Source organism: Ananas comosus, linkage group 16, assembly GCF_001540865.1.
Source record: "Ananas comosus cultivar F153 linkage group 16, ASM154086v1, whole genome shotgun sequence".
Lineage (NCBI taxonomy): Eukaryota > Viridiplantae > Streptophyta > Magnoliopsida > Poales > Bromeliaceae > Ananas > Ananas comosus.
Window position 1 is genome coordinate 9,489,421 of NC_033636.1, and position 11,718 is coordinate 9,501,138.

At 41.4% G+C, this 11,718-nt stretch overlaps 3 protein-coding genes across 3 annotated transcripts in view; all 3 read left to right on the plus strand.

Annotated features, from left to right (window-relative positions):
- LOC109722117 (proline-rich receptor-like protein kinase PERK3) overlaps positions 1-4,519 on the plus strand; it is a 4,661-nt gene extending 142 nt beyond the window's left edge. The window contains exons 1-8 of the mRNA XM_020250003.1: positions 1-675; positions 1,240-1,698; positions 1,911-1,997; positions 2,127-2,197; positions 2,309-2,385; positions 2,624-2,771; positions 3,336-3,497; positions 3,973-4,519. The exon at positions 1-675 is cut by the window's left edge and continues 142 nt beyond it. Of these exons, the coding sequence (XP_020105592.1) occupies positions 1-675; positions 1,240-1,698; positions 1,911-1,997; positions 2,127-2,197; positions 2,309-2,385; positions 2,624-2,771; positions 3,336-3,497; positions 3,973-4,254 (1,961 nt within the window). The 3' untranslated portion in view covers positions 4,255-4,519. The remainder of the gene's footprint in view (positions 676-1,239; positions 1,699-1,910; positions 1,998-2,126; positions 2,198-2,308; positions 2,386-2,623; positions 2,772-3,335; positions 3,498-3,972) is intronic.
- LOC109722630 (ras-related protein Rab7-like) lies at positions 6,229-9,154 on the plus strand. Its single transcript, XM_020250734.1, has 7 exons — positions 6,229-6,432; positions 6,559-6,585; positions 6,707-6,806; positions 8,002-8,148; positions 8,240-8,320; positions 8,463-8,608; positions 8,857-9,154. The coding sequence occupies exons 1-7, from the start codon at positions 6,380-6,382 to the stop codon at positions 8,924-8,926; spliced, it is 624 nt and encodes a 207-aa protein (XP_020106323.1). The 5' UTR covers positions 6,229-6,379; the 3' UTR covers positions 8,927-9,154.
- On the plus strand, positions 9,820-10,949 carry LOC109721975 (uncharacterized PE-PGRS family protein PE_PGRS54). Its single transcript, XM_020249811.1, is given in 2 exon segments — positions 9,820-10,435; positions 10,438-10,949. Coding segments are annotated over 2 exon segments (792 nt in total). The 5' UTR covers positions 9,820-10,021; the 3' UTR covers positions 10,816-10,949.

Genomic DNA, 11,718 nt, shown 5'->3' on the forward strand with positions numbered 1-11,718 from the left:
ACCCGCCCCCGCCGCCGCCCACGGCACAGCCCCCGGAGAACCCGCCGCCGCCGCCGCCCACTGCTCAGCCCCCAGCGAACCCGCCGCCGTCGGCTAACCCTCCCGTGAACCCTCCGTCTCCTCCGCCGCCCCCGGTGGCGCCGACGCCATCGCCGCCGCCGCCGCCGCCGCCGCCGCCGATAGCCCCCCTGCCCCCGGCCAATCCTCCGCCGTCTCCCCCGCCGGCGCCATCACCGTCTCCTCCGCAGGCGCCGGTGAATCCTCCCCCGACTCCAGCAAAGCCACCACCATCTCCTACCCCTCCGCCCTCTTCTCCAACACCCACAGCCCCAGCGCCCTCTCATCCCCCTCCATCCTCTTCACCGCCGCCTCCGGCGAACCCTCCACCCTCGCCGGACAACCCGGGCTCTTCGCCGCCTCCCCCCTGGAGCCCGCCTCCTCCGACTCCGGCGCACTTTTCCACCTCGCCGCCGCCGCCGCCGCCGCCTCCGGCGATATCCTCGCCGCCTCCGCCGCCATCGCCACCCTCCTCCAAGTCGGTGTCTACGGCGGTGATCGCGGGGATATCCGCCGGAGCGGTGGTTCTCCTGGTGGCGTTTGTCGGCGTGTGCTTCTTCTGCTGGGCTAGGCGGTCGAGGCCTCGCCGGCGACCCTCAGCTCCGCCCCTGGCCTCAGGTAATTTTGTCATGATTTTGCTAAATTTAACTGTTTTGAACACATTAACCGACGATAACAGATCATATTTAGTGCAGTCGACAAAGAACTTGATGATCGGTAACTTACATCCCAAATTTGATAGTTCATTTCTAAAAAGAAATGAACATTGTGTGTCCTGAGTAAACATCAGTGGATGCCATTGTCAGATATAAAATGTTAGAGCTAATACATACTGTATAATTGTGTATTCCGAATTACTTCACTGACAATTTGTTCACTAAAGTTCACTTTATGATGAGATGTTTGTGTCTTTGCTCTTCCGATCAAAATCGAAGAATCGATAACAGTAGTTTGAGGCCTAGTTTTTCGTAAAAGTTATAGCTTAGCTTCCCGCGGCTCTGATAATTTTTGATAGTGTAGCATTTTCATTTTGCAGGCTTAAGGAAGATTATTATGGTGAAAATGATAACTATTTTTACATCTTCAATGCATCAAATTTTATATGCAAACTTTTATAACTTTTTCCTAGTTATGTTTGGAAAATGGCCTTTCTCCCTTCTAATGCACCCTTCTATTTCTCAGACGACCCATATGCTTCTTGGCCTTCGCAGCAATCTATTAAGCCGCCTCCCACTCCGCCACCCGTAACTTCGTGGCCACTCAGCAGCAGTGGCGGCTCAGCTTCTTACCCTGGCTCCGATAATCAACCGCCTTTGCAACCACTACCTCCCATGTCGCAAGGCCATTACACATACGAAGAATTAGCCGCGGCGACAAATGGATTCTCGGATACAAACCTCCTAGGGCAAGGCGGTTTCGGCCATGTATATAAAGGGACACTTGGTGGAACCGAAGTGGCAATCAAGAAACTAAGAACAGGAAGTAGGCAGGGGGAACGCGAGTTCCGGGCCGAGGTGGAAATCATTAGCCGCGTGCATCACCGCAATTTGGTTTCATTGGTTGGGTACTGCATTTATGGTGACCAAAGGCTGCTGGTTTACGAATTTGTACCTAACAAGACCCTGGGGTTCCATTTACACGGTAACTCAAAATTTTAAGTTATTTGATACTACATTATAAGTTACTGATCAAAGTGAAGCTTTTTAATGTTCGATGAATTTCCAGTAATTATTGGTTGAAATGACACATATAATGAGATTTTAGGAGTCATTTTGTGCAATGCATGGTTTTTTCTAGCATACCTTATCAACCTGCAGAAGAAATTTTCTCACTTAGGACCTTTCTTTTTGCAGGAAGTGGTCGACCAACCCTAGATTGGCCAAGAAGATGGAAAATTGCCTTGGGTTCTGCAAAGGGTTTGGCGTATCTGCACGAGGACTGTTAGTCTCTAATTCTTTTTTTTATATATATATTTGTGCTATTTAATTTTGATTTTCTGTATTATGGATTTTGATACTGCTAAAAATCTGGTAAGTAGTGTTGCCAACTGAAGTTTCACTTATTCTCAGGTCATCCTAAAATTATTCATCGTGATATCAAGGCGGCCAATATTCTTCTTGATTACAACTTCGAGCCAAAGGTAGATTGCCTAAATGTTTACTTAGTTTCTTTTGGGTGACTAGTAATCCTATCCATGTCATCACTTGAAGTTGCAGATATTTTCAATTAACAAGCTGTAAGTTCTGTGCAGGTTTCAGATTTTGGATTAGCAAAGTTTCAACCTGAAGATAATACTCATGTTTCCACGCGTGTCATGGGAACTTTCGGGTGAAGCCACTTTCTCGATCTCATTTATGCTCAACTTTACCTTTTCTATCAACAGCGATATAGGACTCGCCTAACTGAGGGTCAAAACAATTCCCATTATGTATTTTTGGCATAAACATGCTGAAATGTTGAAGCTTTTAACTGCTTTACTGATATTTAACTTGATTAAATTAAATAATGTGAATTTCTTTTGCAAAATGTATTAACCTCTTTTATCCGTCCGATTTTTTTATCCCAGGTACTTGGCACCGGAATATGCAACTTCTGGCAAACTTACCGACAGATCGGACGTCTTTTCTTTCGGAGTGATGCTTCTAGAGCTAGTTACTGGAAGGCCACCTTTTCAATCATCTCAGACTTACATGGATGATACTCTGGTTGGATGGGTTGGTGTCTTAGTTTCCTCTCTTGAAAATTTTCTACATTAAACATCATCACATGACGACATTTGCTGCAATTAATAAGTTTCCCTCCAATTAAGCACAACATACCGGTGTAGAAGTTTGCAACTAGCTGTAATAACCACTGTGAATTGGCATTGACTGTTAATTTTATAATGAGATCGATAAAAATTTCACCTCTGTAGTGGAATGGCCCTTATATCGAAGATCAACCGATTAGTTTGCTAGCAGATCTAACATGTTTTTTCATGCTAAAATGAAATAGGCAACACCACAGGATTTCATATGGAACGCTTACCTGCGGCAACATTTATGTGCCAATGAAGTGTAACAACAAATGCCTTTTTATTTGTGTAGCTGTTGTAGTTTACAGAACAGTTCCTTTGTAATGTAAAATTTGACGTACATGATTGGTAAGAATAACCAATCTTTTTTCATAGGTTTAGAACGGGCATTCCTTTTTCTGATCACATGTTTTCCAGCTCAGAAACTCGAGAAATTTCCTTGCGGCCGATGAAGTTCATTTGTTTTTTTTTGTTTGAAATGCAGGCAAGGCCATTGCTGTCACGGGCCCTTGAAGAGGACAATTATGATGGTCTCATCGATCCGCGGCTTGAGACGAACTACGACCCCTACGACATGGCGCGCTTGGTTGCCTGTGCTGCCGCTGCTGTGCGTCAGACCGCAAGGCATCGCCCGCGAATGAGTCAGGTCCTTCCTTGATCATCTCTTTTTTCTTCTTGCTCCTAACTTTTTGCTCTACGCTTCGAGTCCTTGAGGCCTAAGTTGATCCCAGTACAGTTACATCCTCAGAATAACAATTTTTAGTGTAAATCCTTGAAGTTTTTCTCTATGATAATGAAACTGTTACTCCAGCAGTGATTAAAAAAAGGAAAAAAACAATACATATAAATCATCTCAGCATCATCGCCAAAACTGAAACTTAAGAAACTATTACCCAATCCGCGTGAGTGAGATATAACAGGAGAACCTGATTGAAATCGCAAACTTGAAGAGTAAGACCATAATTGAAATCGAGATCAAACTTCATTCACCCGATAGACTACACATTTAATTAGCCAGTTTCAATTTAATCACACAGTGGACTCCTAACACATGCTTGCTTGATGTTAACAATGTTTTATTGTCTTCTGACGGGAAACAATGTTTGATATTGTTGGAGCAGATAGTTCGGTACCTTGAAGGAGAAATCTCTCTAGAGGATCTGAACGCGGGTATTATGCCCGGCCAGAGCGCTTTGCAGGGCTCCGGTCAGAGCTCCGGTGAGCACATCAGAAGGCTCCGGAAAATGGCATTCGGAGGTCCAGACTACGTCAGCAGTGAATACAGCGAACAGACCAGCGAGTACGATAAGAATCCATCCACATCGACCAGTGGAGAAGAAACGGGTGAAATCGAAGCAAAAGTATTGAACAAACACAGTCACGGCCTCAGCAGCGGACCATAGAACTCAATCAATTGTTCTACACTACAGTTTTTTTTTTTCCCCCTTCCTTTTCATCTGTTATCCTCTTTTTCTGTTCATACCTTTTATTCACATGAAGATATTATTGTGCGAAAAAAGAAAAAAAAAAGAAATCAGTGTTCAAAGAGTGGAAAATTTCAATTGTGAATATGCAAGTATGTTGAAAATTGGAATTGTGCATATGCTCTTTGTATGAAGAGAGTTTAGCAGAGGAGAGAGATTATTAGAAGCCTTGCAAGTTTTCTTAGTATGTGGTTTATTTGTTTGATTCTTACTATAAATAGTTACCAATATTTTCCTATTTCCAACAAAAAGTTTTGTGTCATTATATATTTATCAATAAACAACTGTGTTTAATGTGAGAGAAATTCTTCAAAACAATGTTCCTCATTGCTACTCAATTTATCAGATATGTTTTATGACATTAAAAAAAAAAAACACGTAAATTAGAAATCCTATACTTTGGCGACGTACTTCAACGTGACAATAGCATATAATCATTTTCGATGTTCTTAATTCCATATATTACAGCATGGTGCGCGGTGCACCGGGTGCATGCGATCATTGTACTCTTTGTGGGTCATGTTTACGGCAATGAGGGAGATGGGGCCCACTCATAGGGTAGACGAATTGCTGAGCGCCACGTCGGTCGAAACAGTGTTTGCTGCATCGACCAGGATAGCGTTCCAGATGAATCGCTGCAGGAAACAGGTTGGAGTTTCGGTGGCGATGAACCACACGTCAACACCAGCAGGGAGTCCAAGGACTCCAAGACCGAAACTTGAGAAAGCAATTTCATATGCTCCCATTGCACCGAGTGTATCCGTACAAATTATGCACCATGCTTACTTTTTAATAAGGAAAAACTTCAAATACTATCCTATGATTTCGGACTTTCTCACTTTAGTGCCATGTGATTTAAAATGTATCAATTTAATACTCTGTTGTTTTATTTATTTCTTTTTATTATTAATTTTACTAATTTTTTTTTATTAAATCAGTGACAAAGTTAAAACTAAAGGGTACTAAAGTGAATATTCGATAAACCTGGGTAAGGTGTCTGAAGTTTTTTGTATATAATTTAACAAAATATTAACGGAGGAGCTGACGAAAAAAAAAAAAAAATCACTAGGTACTAATTTGATACACTTTAAATCACAGAATACTAAAGTGAGAAAATACTGCGAAATCATAGAGATGGGATTTGGAGTTTACCCTTTTAATAATTATTATTTTAAAATAAAAATGAAACAAGATAGGCGTGACCAAGCGGGCAAAAAAAAAATTCATAGAAAATTTATTACCGAGATATTAAATAATTCTATAAGCTAACTATGGTGTACTTTGATAATTAAGATTTTAAAATAAAATTCTTACCAGGTAAACGTGATCAAGCTTGTAAAGAATAAAGTTATAGAAAATTAATTATATATATTGCCAGATTAATTACACCTTTGGTCCCATCATTTATTTAATTGTTCAGCTTGGTATTCAATCTTATTTTTTTTATTATTAGATCTCAAATTTTATAAATAATTGTATTGTTGATTTTCAGTACTTTATTTTCATATCATCCTTAATATCATTCTTTGCATATATAATTATCTCGACTTTTTATATCTTTAAAAGTCTTATACTTTCTTAGTGTTCATACAGACGGATCATAGAATTTTTTTCGAAACTTAAACAAAAATGATGAAACTGATCGCACATTCTCTATCAATAGACAAGACTTGATTAAAGTAAACGCGACCTATTCTATCATTAATAAATTAATGAAAACTTGAATAGCTAGGATTAAATTGAAACAAAATATAAATATAGGAACAAATAGCAAAATAATAGGTTAGGGGCTGCAATTGGCCCACGGTTCATGGGAAGCATAGATAAACCGGGTGCATGCAATAATATTCCCCAAACAAACTTCTTGTTCCATTTTGCTTTTCTCCGCTTTGCCTTTTTCTACTCCAAATCAGAATCCTCCCTCCCCCATCTCTCTCCTCTTTGGAGTCGTTGGAGCGCTCTCCATTTCTAGGGTTTCCCCGATCACGCGCTCTCTCTTTCTCTCCGATCGACCTCTCTCGAAATCTCTAGGGTTTCCGAACCCATGGCGTCGCGGCGGAGAACGCTCCTCAAGGTCATCATCCTCGGAGACAGCGGGTGATTCCTCGATCTTATAGTGCTGTTAACTCCTCTTTAGATCTTAATTTATAGATCTAATAACATTTCTAATGATTTTTTTTTTTTGTTTCGATCTGATTTTGGTTGGTTTTTAATTATTAACAGGGTTGGGAAAACGTCTTTGATGAATCAGTATCCTTGAATCGCCTGGAGAGTTCCGATGCTTATGGAGTAATTTTCTCTTTGTTTAAGTATAGATTATTATTATTATTATTATTATTATTTTTTGTTCTTCTTAAGCCGTTTTAACTAGGTATGTGAGTCGAAAGTTTAGTAACCAGTACAAAGCGACGATCGGAGCCGATTTCCTAACCAAAGAGGTCCAAATTGAGGATAGGCTCTTCACATTGCAAGTATGAAATCTCAATCTCTGCAGATTTGTTCGGATTTGTGTTGTAGTCCCTCCTATGTTCGTTTGTTCCTCTTAGATTTATGTATTTTAAGAAAATGGATATCAATTGCTTTTCTATGTTTCTTGTCGTTTCAATTTTCTGCATGATATCTGAATAGTATATGATAATCAATTATCATGTTAGATTCAGATCCATTTTTCCATGATGGTGGTAAGCTGTTGTTGTGGTCTTTACAATTTGCTTGTTAGACAACTGATACAAATGTGACAAAACTGTTTGTGGAAGGAGATCAGTTCCCCCATTGACCTTTTACACTTGGGCAGCTGAAATATCAGTATAGCACTGTAGCTTGTGTATTGTTCCCTCTTCACATTGATATTGTTGTAATATTGCAATATTTTTTTGATTGGCATATGTAATTCTTGATACGTACCGATATAACAGATCTAGAAATAATAGGCTGAGGAGGTGTACGTCATTATGAATAATAATCGAGAAAGAGATATTACTTTGAATATCAAATAAGAAGTGACAACTCATGATGAAGTCTAATTTGAACGCTTATCAGGTCCATGACGTTAGCAACTATTGGAAATATATGAAAAGTTTGGATGAAAAATATCAACAGATTACAGAAGTTATTTCTGTGTTGCAGACTCCAAATTTAGGAATCTTTTACTTCCATAATCCATCATATACTTATATTCTAAAGTTGGGACCTGTTATACCAATCAACAAATTGTCTCATTTTGTTATCGAGAGATTTTGCTTCGATCTCCCCCAAAAATAATAGAGATCCCTTGCTTTACCTTTTCTGAGGGTTCATTTAGCCTCGTGGATAAATGCTAATGTGAGATCTCTAGTTTAAACTCATCCGGAAGACTCAACTAATCATACAGAAACACCTCAGCACTATTGAGACTTTTCATTATTTTCACGAAATCAGACACTTTAGAGAAGCCTATGATATATCCATGTATGCATCTGGGCCATATCAAAGATGTGTTGGTAAAACAAGGTATGGCATTTAGACGGTACTAGCATATTGAATTTTCATCCTTCCATAATTATGTTTCTTTATTCTTATTGTACCTAGTTGTGGTGGTTTCCTAAGAATAGTGTCGTCCTGAAATTGAAAATATAGAAATTCTTTGTACCTTTATAATCATGTTTTACTTCCCTGTAAATCTCCCAGATATGGGATACAGCAGGGCAGGAAAGATTCCAGAGCCTTGGCGTGGCATTCTACCGTGGTGCGGATTGTTGTGTTCTTGTGTATGACGTCAATGTCATGAAATCATTCGATAACCTGAATAATTGGCGGGAAGAATTTCTAATTCAGGTAACGTAACCAGTCCTCATACTATGCTGAGGATTCACAATATTTCTACTATTGTGATTGAAGTCCCTGGTCCTGGTTGTTTCTGTTTCAGGCTAGCCCATCCAACCCTGAAAACTTCCCTTTTGTGGTGTTGGGAAATAAGATTGATATTGATGGTGGCAACAGCCGTGTGGTAAATGATAATTTTCTTTATATAATGCCGTATCAGAATTTTGTTTAGGACGGATGGAAAACAGCTTTGCTTCAGACGTTTTGTTAATTGCTTTTTTGTTAATTGCTTCTCTGATATGTGAGTTTGGCTTTTGTTTGTTTAGGTTTCTGAGAAGAAGGCTAAGGCATGGTGTGCTTCGAAGGGTAACATTCCCTACTTTGAGACATCTGCGAAGGAGGGAATCAATGTTGAAGCTGCTTTTCAGTACATAGCCCAAAATGCTCTTAAGAACGAACCAGAGGAGGAAATGTGAGTTCACCTTTTTCTTGAAATCCTCTAACAAAATTTGGTAATTTTCTTAGACTCAAGGTAGTTCTCTCGGCTACGAAAAGAATATAGTGAAAGTATGGTCGACAATGACAAATGGATCACTCTTGAATCATGATATATTGGATGAAAGTTTTCTTTGCATTCCTTCATTTAACTGAGTTGCTATGCTTTCTGCCTCCTCTTTTCATTTGAGAAAGATGCACTTACACATTCTTCTGGTGTTGAAGTTACCTACCCGACACCATTGATCTGGCAGGTGGCGGTCAGCAGCAAAGGTCATCAGGGTGCGAATGCTAGGTCAGCAAGGAATATAGCTTCACCTTTGCCCGCAATTTGTGGCTCAGTCCAAGTAATTATGGGAAAGCATTTTTTTTTTTACTCGCATCCTGCTTTCTCCTGTGATGTGTTGATTGTTAAAGTGGATTTCATTCCATTCGTTTTGCTCTGTGTTCGTCTGTACTGGAAATGATTTATGCATTCTTGAATTGTTGACTTGAATTCTCGTGCACTTGTTTTCTCTTTCCACATTCATTAGTAGTGTAAATATGCTGCGTGTACGAAGAAAATAATCTAATGTTGTTTGTCCCAGATTTTATGCGTGACATTCGCCAAGTAACTGCAGACTGAATTTCTCTGTTTTCTCTTCGAATCCTCACTGCTGATGGAATCAGGAAGATAGGTTTTTTTAAAAAATTTCTTTTCCTTTTTTGTTTTTCTGTTCTTTTTTCTTTTGAAAGAGGGCTTGCCTTTCTATTATTTTGTTACTTGTATAGAAGCAGATGGTCTATTTTTGATTCCTTGATGGCTTGAGGCCTTCACCTAGTAAGTAGTCTTATGATGATACAAAACAAAATAGCTGCTCCGTAATGAATCCATTCCGTGCTCGTTGCAAGGTTTTGGTGGAATTTGGCCGATGTGCTCATTTTGGAAATGTGTTATTCGAATGCATCCATTTTGATGTTTTCAAAAAATTTAATTCGAAACAATTCAAAAAATTTTAAAGCTCTTCACCTTTATGTTGTTAATGTAAGAGTCTAGTTCTTCTATCATTTTGAAGCATCAAATGGGAATTATTTTAAAACGTGTTTGTGCGTAGTATAGAAGTAGTGTGCTGTTGCATACTAAGCCACGGCGTTGGTCGGTTGCGTAGATGGAGAAATAAGGGCCGTTTGATCTCAGCAATTCGGGATCACCGTTCATCACGTCGGTCGAACATAAGTCGGTCTAAGAGATTGTTATCCGAACACCACCTATAAATAGCTCCTGCGACCACTCTTCTCTCCGAACCACGTTTCGCGAAGCTTCTTCTATCACAGATCCTCCACCGTAGAAGAAGCAGCAGCAAAAGCGGAGGGACGAGAATCCTTTATCCCTAGAGCGGCTGCGGCGACGATGGCGGAGGAGATCGCCGGAGCCCTCGGCGCCGCCGCCTCGCTCCGGCCGCCGAGGCTGGAGGACGCGGGCCTCGAGGACTGCGCCCTCCCGCCGGATTCCATCATGGAGGCCTTCTCCCGCGCCGCCATCTCCATCCGATCCCGCTTCGCCACTGGCGAGGACGAAGACGGGAGCGGCTGCTGCGTCGAGGATCCGGGGCCGAGCAACGGGGAGATCCCCGACGCCCTCGTCGGCGGCGCCGCCTCCGCCCTCGGGGACGAGCCGCGGCCGCTCTGCGGCGGCGCCGGGGGCGGAGACGAGCCTGGGAGCGGCAGCGCCGCCGATGAGGTGAGGGTCGTGGGGGTTGGAAAGGAGGGAGAGGGTGGAGATAGGGTTGTGGTCGTGGGAGGAGCGGAATTGGACGGAGGGNCCTTTATCCCTAGAGCGGCTGCGGCGACGATGGCGGAGGAAATCGCCGGAGCCCTCGGCGCCGCCGCCTCGCTCCGGCCGCCGAGGCTGGAGGACGCGGGCCTCGAGGACTGCGCCCTCCCGCCGGAGACGAGCCTGGGAGCGGCAGCGCCGCCGATGAGGTGAGGGTCGTGGGGGTTGGAAAGGAGGGAGAGGGTGGAGATAGGGTTGTGGTCGTGGGAGGAGCGGAATTGGACGGAGGGGGGAAGAGGTCCTGCGTTGATGGTGCAGAGGAAGGGATCCGTGGTGTGGATAAGAAGAAGGGTAAGGGCGATAATGAGGAGGAGGAAGAAGAAGAAGAAGAAGGGGATGGTGAAGCTATCCTGGTCGAGGCTCTCATCTAATCATGCGCGCAATTTTGAGGTAAATTTCTCTTTTTGTGTGCTTCGAAATTTTGGTTGAACTGTAGTTGTAGCTTCTGTAATTGTATTGTGAATTGTGTTCTCATTAGCTCTACTAGATATGTTCAGTGTACAGCTCTGTTCTACATCTACATCTGTGATTGATTCAGTAAATGCTAAAAAATAGAATAATTATTTCCTGTTTAATCAATAGACGATCTGATTCGATCTGATCGTCACTGCACTTGGAGCGCTTTGCTATGAATCAACGCTCCCTTTTCACCGATTTGTTAGGATACGTCGGGATAGTGCTGTGCTTTTATACTCCAAAATGTCTATAAAAAATTAGGAGCATTTTTGCTGTAAAACTACAGTAGGAACTGCACACAATTTACTTAAAACTAAACCTAACTTGTATTTAACATCTTATGCATTCTTTTTTCTTTTTTTCTTTATTTTTTTTTGATAGGTGAGCTGCTGTGTTGGCACTAGAACTAAAGACTAAAGCTCTTTCTCTTTCATTCATTCTATTGTTGTTGTGATGCTGGAGTCTTTTCTTTGGCAGATACGACACCGACGGTTGAGAGATCTATTAGACAGTAGCAGCTACCAACAAAAGAATAGTTATGTAAAACGTTCTTGGACTTCATTTTTTTTTTAAGGTGCTTTTTTGAATATTGGACATTACACATAATAAGCTTGAGTAAGCCTATTAGGAAAATGAGAATGCCTTTTTGTGCACACTCTGAATGGTTTTTTAGTTTAATGCTTCTTCACGATAAACTTCCCCCGCCCTTTAATGGCTGTTTCAATGGCTGTTTCATCTGATTAGAAAGAGGCATTCAATTATTGTTCGATCAGTGCTGTATGTTTGTTTTTTTGTTTTTTTTTTTTCGTTTTTTTTTT

What these genes read in the sequence shown, in the direction of transcription:
- LOC109722630 (XM_020250734.1), top strand. Translation starts at nt 6,380, where the DNA reads ATGGCGTCGCGGCGGAGAACGCTCCTCAAGGTCATCATCCTCGGAGAC. An exon ending in ATAGGCTCTTCACATTGCAA is followed by an intron (nt 6,807 to 8,001) that starts GTATGAAATCTC and finishes TAAATCTCCCAG; the next exon opens with ATATGGGATACAGCAGGGCA. An exon ending in ATGGTGGCAACAGCCGTGTG is followed by an intron (nt 8,321 to 8,462) that starts GTAAATGATAAT and finishes TTGTTTGTTTAG; the next exon opens with GTTTCTGAGAAGAAGGCTAA.